The 9,806-nt window shown below is 39.9% G+C and overlaps 1 protein-coding gene across 1 annotated transcript in view; it reads right to left on the reverse strand.

The window, feature by feature from the left end:
* Positions 1 to 1,056: 1,056 nt before the first annotated feature.
* Positions 1,057 to 9,806, reverse strand: part of LOC104628013 (disco-interacting protein 2 homolog A) — a gene marked incomplete at its 5' end in the record, with an annotated part of 21,597 nt that continues 12,847 nt past the window's right edge. The window contains 6 exons of the mRNA XM_010296439.1: positions 1,057 to 2,026; positions 2,890 to 3,013; positions 5,338 to 5,512; positions 6,291 to 6,365; positions 6,827 to 6,884; positions 8,735 to 8,796. Coding sequence (XP_010294741.1) covers positions 1,774 to 2,026; positions 2,890 to 3,013; positions 5,338 to 5,512; positions 6,291 to 6,365; positions 6,827 to 6,884; positions 8,735 to 8,796 — 747 coding nt within the window. The remainder of the gene's footprint in view (positions 2,027 to 2,889; positions 3,014 to 5,337; positions 5,513 to 6,290; positions 6,366 to 6,826; positions 6,885 to 8,734; positions 8,797 to 9,806) is intronic.

Consider the following 9,806-nt stretch of genomic DNA (forward strand, 5'->3'; position numbering starts at 1 on the left):
CATCCAGCAAGTCCGTTTAGAGAGCTGTTTTGAAATGTTTAATGTGTTTTTTGTTTCAGATTTCCTTTACAAGGCAACTGGTCTCACTGTTATCAATATCTCAATACAAAAATCTTACAATGCTTTTCGCTAAAAAAACTACAACGTTAAAATGGGGGTTAGGTAGTTCTTTCCTTTTGGCAGATGCTCAGTTATGAGGCGTGTCCCACAGTCCACTGCTAGAGGTTGCTGTACTTAATAAGTTACACAAGTTCTGTACATAATTACAGTCAGAGCGGAGTATGCAGCTGTATAATACACTACAGTCAAACACCATGAGGGCAAAGAACTACTATAGGTGAAAGCTTTTTGTTCAAGATTGTGTAGTTTATTTGACCAAGAGTCAATATGATATCCTCATATCAGGAGACTGACATCCATCTTTCTTAGGCACTGATCCAGGCAGAACTGCCTTGCAGGAAAACCTGTCTCTTTTGACAAACTCATGCATTATTAAAAAAATTCTATGTAGCTCAAAGTCTTTAACAACTCTATAAAAATAACTATTTGCTAGTCTCCTGCTTACCTTCAAATACATGAAGTATTTGAAAAACTTCACATTCTCTTTCTGAATTAGGTTCACTACAGTATTAGATCAGGCAGAAACTTCAAAACCTTAATTAGTCAATTCTGACTCAACCAACTGGATATTTCAGCTTGAACAAAAAAAGTCTGTCTAACTACAACTCAAAAAAAAAGTTTGTACCACAGCAGATCAAGCTAACGAACACTGAGTATCTTTCCATGGCGGGGGGGGGGGGTGCGGAAAAAATCACAATCACTATCTTAAGTTTCAGCACAGGATATTCAGGGAAAACATGTTGTAAGACCATGCTTTGTAAACACTTCTACTAATCATTCAGAGACTATTGGCTTTGGAATGAATTTTCAAATACTTGGCGTTATGCAGGGCAGTAATTAACAGCTAATGCTATGAAAACAAGCAACTTTAACATGACGTTACAACAGCAAGAGCAGTGAAGGCTCCTGCATTAAGTAGTTAAAACTGGATATTAATTTATATTTTATTATAAAGTTTATAGCATTACAGAGTCCAGCATGGCATGATAAGTAACCTTGTTAGAGTTTCAGTATTTGTTTTTGCTTGGCAAAAAAGCTGAACAGCAGCATAATTGTTGTTACATCGAATCTGGGATCAGAATGAATTTGTTTCTTCTGAATAGGGATGAGTCAGTGATTTAAAATAAAAAGGCTGCATTTTAAAATCTCAAATATGTGCAAAATTCCTTTCAGTACAGTAGAGAATATGGTAGATGTGTGCAATCTTGAAAGTTATGTCCCAACCCAGATACTGCCAATATATTGCAAACAATCACATGGAGGGTGAACTCCGAACGGTTACTCACTACTTCAGCATTATTTCCAAGAGTCCTCCTCATAGCTGGTGTTCTCTCCCCACCCCACTTTATGTCCTTTTATGCAGTGCATCAAGTACTGACATTCATAATTATTGTAAAAAAACATTGGTCCATGATAGTTCTAAGAAGCTTCCTTCAGGAATTCCAGTAAACTCTCCGTCTCAAGACAGCTGTAACTGTTACAATGGATTTATGAAAGCAAATGCAATCCGAGAGATGAAGGTCTGTGAAGATTAGTATCTCCATTTTCCTAAGGTCTTCAACAGCTTTTAAAAACACAGAAAATGGATTCCAATGTTATTAGTCAGAAAGTCCCTTGAATTTGGTGCTTTAGCCTTGATGTGATTTTCTGTTTTCACATGTTGTAGGCAACGTAAATAGGATCCAACTGGTCAGCTAAAAATCCGTCTCTTAAGTGCATTCGTTGTTTCTCACCACGGGAATTGATAGGAATAACGCCGGGGTCCACAATGACTACAACACCTACTATAAGATAATGCTCCTCCAGAACCACATTTGTTACCAGTGCGACCAGGTCCAACGCTTCTTGTTCTGAGCCTTCTAATTCCACAACCACCACCAGCAAGTTCGTCCATGTAAACACAGCACTGTTGGCATTATACAAATATTAATCGTGAGAAAGTAATATATAGTCAAAAGAAGCTAGTTACCAAAGAGAGACTCACTGGAAATAATTTCTCTAAGTACTTGAACAATATAATAAATGAGAACAAGTGATATAATCATAATGTGAAAATACTTATGAATCAAGAAGTAGTAAAGTTGTAATTTCTTGCGATATTCTCTGCCACTTGTTTTTTAATTGTTCATGTACAAAATATAAGTAGATCTTTTCCTCTTATATGCACACAAGCATGTATTTAAGAATTCTTTGCACTTATGTATTGAAACAGGAACCATTAAGAATTCACATTCAGTGTGTGATTGGTATTACATGTACTTGTGTAAATTTTCAGAGGTTATTAAAGGAAGGACAAAACCTCCCAAAGATTACAAATAAACTCCACCACTTTGAGACTGTAGAGGACCTACAGCCAAATGGCATACATCATCCATTAGGACCAAAGGAGAACACTATATGTTGGAAGATACCATTCAAAGAAATCCTTGCGATGTGTTTACCCCATCCAAGTGCATACATTCTGACACAGACAGAGTGAACAACACAACTCGCAAGTGCTCTGCTGCCCCTTTCACGCCCTGCTCTCCCTGTCTTTCAGATCATGAAGATTAAACTCTGATAAAAGGGTGGGCTTTTTATTTTTGAGTGGCAGAGGCAGGGGAAAGAGGGGCATTATATTTCAGTTACTCTCACTGCAGTCATTTCTAAGCAAAGTTTTGGTGAGCTCCCTCTAACAGCTATCTCTGAGTCTAGCACGCTGTTCCACAAAGCTTGACTTCTGCTGCTTTAGGAGAAATAGAAGGATACAGAAAATACTGAGGATCTTACCATTCTGCAATGCTCTTATGTGCTCTTATTACAGAGGTCTCTATATCAATGGGATGGTACCTCATTCCTCTGAGCTCCAGTGTTTCATCCAAAGAGCCTACCACATACAGGGCATCATGCCTCTCTGCAATATAGCACAGACGTTTAAATCATCATCAGATCTACAGAACAAACATTGTAATTTGTACATGCTTATTCCTATTCCTGATGTCTTAAGATGTTCCTTGTGCTTCCTAGGAGAAGGATTCTGTAACACGTGTCGAGCTCTACCATTTGGAGAGAAGAGAATTAAGAGGTCAGTTAGCACTTCCACCTATTGACTTCAAGCAAATGAAACCAGACTAAAAAGAATTTCTGGGTCATCCAGTTCTGCCCCTTCTCTCATGTAATGTAATCTCAGTTCATAAACCCAATCAAAATCCATTGTTAAAGAATCTCTTTGTCCCACTATTCTTACCAGAGAACTCTCCTCTGATCAATGGGAACACCTTTCCAATTTCCAAATTTAACTTTTTTTCTTTTTAAAACCAGTTTATACCTACTTGTCCTCATGCCAGCAATATTCTTCTCAGCTTAAGTTCCCCACAGTTGATGCAGCAAGAACAACTCGCTGCTATCCCCTCCTCAGCTTTGCTAGGTTAAATAAGCAAAGCTCTTCCTAGACCCTTCTTGAAGGACATGTTCTTCATATTGACACATTCATCTTGTAGCTCTGTTCAGTTCAATTTTGCTTTTTTTTTTTTCCCATGCATTTTATAATTCTGCTCAATTGTGTAACTTGAGACAAAAAGCATGTTGGGAAATTGCGCTGTATTACATGCATACTTGTTATGTTAATTCAGCATACATAGCCTCTCAAATGCTGACAAACTAAAGGACAACTGACATTATTCCACAGTGATAAAAATCTCTAAGATAAATGATTTTTCAGAAAGCTGTAAGGTACAAAAACTTGCTATAGTAATCTGGTGCCTTGCCACTTGCAACTTCTCTTTCTCTGTCTGCTCACAGATTCCAATTTCTCAGGAACAGGGAGCCATTTCACTTTGAACAGTGACAGAAGGACAATGCCATCAAAGCATCCAGTGCAGAACCTTGCACTAAGTGGCAGTACAGTGTGCCCTGGATGTCCAGTAACTACCCTAGAAAATCGGAGAGGAGGAAAGCAAGGAAAGCTTAGAGCACCTTGGTTGAGTGCTCTACCAGCTCTAAAGGGAAAGATGATATGCAGTAAAAAGCTTCTTCAGGGAGCTGGATCCACATTACACCAGCTCCCACTGAGAGCCTGAGACCACATTACTTCAGGAACAGAGACTGCAGAGGGGCTGGCCAACACAGAACTGCTCAGTGCACTAAGTAGGCTGAATGGGTGGAGAAGCCGGTTGCCATGAAGGGACCCTTCTGCGTAGTGGTGGTAGCTGTGGGCTAAGGATACCACACATCTCTGGTAAAGTCTGTTTCTTCAGCAGAATTCACCTCTCAGCTCTCTGATGGCACTCTGACTGTGGAAGAGGGAAGTCTGCAGGACGCAGACCTGGAGGGGATGGAATTGAGTGAGCTGCAGGGATTTCTCCAGCTGGAGCAATAGACGCACCTTTCTTGTTCTCAAAAGTCCCAGGGAGACTGAATAGCACACCAGCACAGTAGATGGGAGGATGACCCTCTCTTAGCAACTAGATCCAACAAAATTACATCACGGACCATTTCTGAATCTTGGACTGGTATCCACTGCAAGACATGGGGTAGCTCCTCAACAAAAGTCTGCACCTTCAACAAACTGCTCTCCTCGCTCACTCTTCTTCCTTCACATAACGAAGAACTAAAAGTAGGACGGACATGCATGGCGTCCCCCAAACTGATGCTTATGTTCCAGAAATGGGAACACTGCTTTTCTATCTTGTACCATGAGTGATTACAGGAAATGTAAAAGGTGTCTGTGAACGCCCTACCGTTCATTATTGAGTGACAGCAATGATGGGACACTGACACTATACATGTAGATACCACTATTCATTTAAGTCCAGTCACAGACAATACATTTCATTACATTCAGCAACAAAACTGCCGAATGACAACATTACTCATTCTCTAGATCAGCACTGAAATACTGCATCATGTCTGTAAGGAAAGAGGTTCACAGGAAAAGTGAGTAGAAAGGCTCTAGTGCTTCTAACAAATGTGCTCATATTACTTCATGTAAGTGGAAAAAAGGAACATGAACATGACTTCTAAATCTGTCAAAAGGACATTATAAATGTCTCATTTTGCACGATTACTCAGTATCATTTTAATCAATGAATATGTACAGAGTAACAAGTCCTTTCACATTCAGCACTTTTCTCTGATGGAAGTCAGGATGAACTTGAAGGATAGCTTACTCTTTACTAGCTCAACAACCCCAAGGAGTTTCAAACACATGCTTCTGTAAGTACATTTGTCTTCTCTCACCTCCACTAGCATCAGTAAGTTCTGTTCTGCGCAGAAAGCCAAGGTAACCAGTCCGAGCCCATATGGTCTGAGTGTCTCCAAAACTCAAGCGAGCAGTAAAGTGATCAGCGTGCAGTGCTTCTTCTCCATACACTGTGTAGTAACCAGTAGCATTGTGCGGACTGCTCACCCATATCTAGGGGATATAAAAAAAAAAAGGGGGTGAATCATTCCCATATAAACATAGGTTACTTTGCCAGACCCAGGTAGCATCATTTATTCATTTAAAAGATCTGTTCCACTAAGAATTTTTTTTCCTCCTAAAATGCCAGGAGTATAGGGGGTGAATCATTCCCATGTAAACATAGGTTACTTTGCCAGACCCAGGTGGCATCATTTATTGATTTAAAAGATCTGTTCCACTAACAATTTTTTTTCCTCCTAAAATGCCAGGAGTATTTTTATTAAAATAAATCATTAACTTCTGCCTCACAGAAAATTATAATGAAAAAGGAGTTTTATATACATGTAATTGGGAATGGTAAAGAGCAAAAATGAACACGGCATTTGGCTTATTGGAAAGGAACACGTGTTAACCTGCCATCTTCTATTAGTTGGGCATCTTAGTATACACACATCCAGGTGTATATAAAACAAAGATTAAACCACAGAGTAAAATTACCTCATTACTACTGTCTACTGATGGTAGTACATAAGATATTCACTGCCTCTTCTAGCTGCCAGTCAGACAGACTAGTCAACTGATATCACCTGGTACTGGCATGCAGTAGTTTGGCAGAGGAGGGAGGAAGCCATGCAGACGCACATACAAGTATGTAGACAGTTACAGCTCTTTGCAGAGTTCATTCACTTACCACATTATGTGGGCATCCCACTAAGAGACAGGCATTTATCTAACATGATTTATCTATATATTAAATCACTGCTGATAAACAACAACATCAAAGCTTTACCTCTCCTAAATGTGAGTCTCCCAGAGGTCCCTTGGTTTCTGTGTGTGCTATGATGACCTTTACCCCTGGAAGAATCTTGAATAAGAAGCAAATGTTTAAAATAGAAGTTAAGAGAACTTGAGTTCATCAAAAGAGAAATTAATAATGCAGAGCCACAGACGTCAGTCTGTGCAATTCTTCCCCTTCTACTCCTCTCTGCACCATATCAACCATCTCTTCCTACCAAGTTGTTTAACCGTTCAAACTCTAAGCAGCTATTTTTTTGCAGCTTCGGAGCTGAAATTGTTTCACACCTGAAAAACGCCTTCCACATGAAGGCCTCTGATTTTTTCAGTTGTAGCAACACATCCTATTGCTTCACTTCAGGCACCTGGCTTCATTTTAACTAGCTGTTCATTTTATGCTCTCTCTAGTGCCTCTCAGATATACTGTGATTAGTGAAGCTTGTTGCACAGATTCTGTATTGAGGTCCAGCTGAAGCAGCTCACCACCCAGGAAAGGGTCATGAGGAGGAAGGATTGCTCTCAGTCTCTCACCTTCCCAGACTCCATAAGCGGCAGACTGTGTGGAGAACCTCTCTCTACCAAACGCACCCTGAGAAAATAAGAGAATGCATTTGTACAAGGATTTATGAACTAAAATAGAAGTAAAAAGATGTGTTCCAGTATATCCAGTGTTACCCTATCCTTTGCGGCTCTGGCCAAACTGTTATGCCAGCCAATTATGCTCAGGTATTCTCAATGTAGTAAGACAGTTAAGAGTTTCTAGCTGTCTTCAAGACTTCCATATTAGCATTCCCAGAGACAATGTTTCTTTTCAGAATCAGAAACTCAGCCCTCTGGAGAGATGAGTAAGTTTTTCCAACAGAACTCTAAGGTTGCAGTTCCATCAGCATTTTACATTCACCTTCGTTGTCAGACTCTCCTGGATCTCTGCTTGCCACACTGAACCATGGCAGAGCATTGGCAGGAATTACAAAAAGTGAAGAGCAAGCAGCCTAAATGGAATTAAGTGACACTATGCCTCATCAGAGGCATCTCTTATGAAGATAGTACAAGAAGGAACAAGAATTGAGTGCAGTTAGGAGAGGTGTACAAGAGGCTCCTATATATTACATTACACTATCCTCACACCCATAGGCTGGAACTTACAAACACAGTGGCAGCTTTGAGGCTATGGCTGAACTTGTTTTTAACAGGAATATATACCATGCAAGTCATAGCGATATATTAAATACGAAAAAATGACTGTAGTTTACATTGATCTGTTCAGATGCCAAATTGGGATCATGCAAATGATGGTGAATAGATTATCTTCTAACAGCTAAGACTTAAGCTTGCAAAATCACAGATGAGTAGTCACAAAAACTGCCAGTTAACATCAACCCCTAATTTAATGTTATCAATTGAAAAAAAAAACCAAAACACAACAGGCAAATGCACCAAGTCGTGATATTACATGTCTTAAAATAAGTACAGAAACAAATACATACATACATGTACCCTACTAAACTTACAGGCTGAACTCGGTGCTGCCAGCACTTGTATTAACCAAGTTAACTGAGAGACAAGTTAATATGAAATTTATGACTACAGAATAATGTCTGACAGAATGATGTACCCTTGGCAAGTTTCCAGATGACAAGTGTGTACGTATGTGCATGTGTGTGTGTTTTGATACGCTGCAGTACAGGCCTGACATCAATTTATTGCATCTGGGAAGGCTGAGGGAATGGAGTTGGCTTGATCTGAGGGAAAAAAAGAAAAAGTCTAAGGGGGACTCCTAACTGCACTTTTTCCACTACCCAAAGGATTGTTACAGAGAAGATGGAGCCAGATTTCTCAGAGGTGCATACTATAAGAAGAAGAGGCCAGGGACATAATATGCAAGATGGGAAATGCCAGTAAAGAAAACCCCCCGAGTGGGGCGTAAGTCTCAGCACATACAGCCAGAGAGGAGGAAGATCTCCATTCTTGGAGATTGTCGCTACTGAACTTGTCCTGGCCCTCAGTAATCTGATGAAACCTTGAAGCTGCTCCTGCTTTGAGCAGGAGGTTGCATGAGGGACATCCAGAGATCCCACCCACCCTAACTGTTTCTGTGATTCTGTGACTAACTGGCCAGTTGGTGACGTCCCTTTTTGCTAATGGTCTAGTTAGGTAAAAAACAGCTAATGAGACTAGATTATACAAGACTGATGAACAGACAGCAAGTTAGGTAAGAGTCTAGAAAGGAACAGCAGAACAAGTGATGGAGGAAGAGATGCCGTACCACTTCCAGCACACAGCCGTCATTTATAGGATTCTCTAGGGTGGGGTTCCTTGTATACAGTGATGAGGGATTAGCTGCTGCCAAGAATATTTCATCATATCAATGCAATGTAATGAGGCTGAAATTTCTCCTCTACAGTCATTAAATAGTTAATGCTTTAACATAATCTGTACCTGTCATGTCGAAGTGCTCTCATATCTACATAGACTGTTGTTGGATCTGGTCCTGTTGTTCCCTAAGAATAAGAAGGAAGAAACAAATTCAACAGAAACCAGAAAATCCTGCTTTCATTCTCACAGCCACATAAATTCACAAATTCCTCCCCTTTTTTACTGACACTTAAGAAGTACGCCCCTTATCTATGAGAAATACAGTAAAATAGCCCCGTTTTCTAGAGTGACTGCTATAAAGCCTTGATGTTTTATGGAATCAGTAAATACATGTGCAAGTATACAAGTAAGTCTTTAAGTTTTTAAAATTTCATTTCGGTGAGCACCTCCTCTAAAAAACTACAGAGCAAGTGCAAAGCATTTAAGCGTAAACCTATGCAGGCTTAATCCCTTTCCCAAAGCTCAGCTGTTCTACTTTATAACAGTTTTGTCAAGTGAAGAAACCCCCCCCCCGCAACATTTAACTAAAAACATAACTCTTAACCAACCTGTACCTTTTCAAGGCTCCTGCCAGTAACAGCCTAGGCAGAGGCAGAGCCCTGCTGCAGTCAGAGGATACTCTGACCAACTCTCGTGAGAGGTTTCCCATTTCCCAACAAGGGAAGAGGGGACCTATTTTTTCCCCCCCAGCAGAATTAAACGCAAGACAACTAAAAACTACTGTAAAATGCATATTTAAGCTAAAAAAATAGGCAACATTTAATTCCCATAGCACAGTTTCACATTTTAGAGATACTTAAAATGAGGCCACTTGGCCATTAGCTCAAGACTGCAGTGCTGGAGAACAGTAATAATGTCTTTATAATGACATTCCCTTGTACTTTTGTAGCACCGCTGAGGCTCAGTGACACTGACAGCCACACCAGATTAATGGTATGATCTTTACCTTTAGGAATATACGGTTTAGTAATTTTAATCATTGCTATACCCGCTTTCTGCTTGTTTGAAAAAGAGGTTTGGTAGTTCAGCTACAAGTGTTCTTTGTGAGTAAAACTGAGCTGCTTTAGAAAAAGAAAGTCTTGCTTGACTTTTTTTTTTTTCAAATGACGTATTTTTTATAGAGTAGTACTGCTGA

The sequence above is a fragment of the Phaethon lepturus genome, unplaced genomic scaffold (assembly GCF_000687285.1).
Source record: "Phaethon lepturus isolate BGI_N335 unplaced genomic scaffold, ASM68728v1 scaffold33701, whole genome shotgun sequence".
NCBI classification, from domain to species: domain Eukaryota; kingdom Metazoa; phylum Chordata; class Aves; order Phaethontiformes; family Phaethontidae; genus Phaethon; species Phaethon lepturus.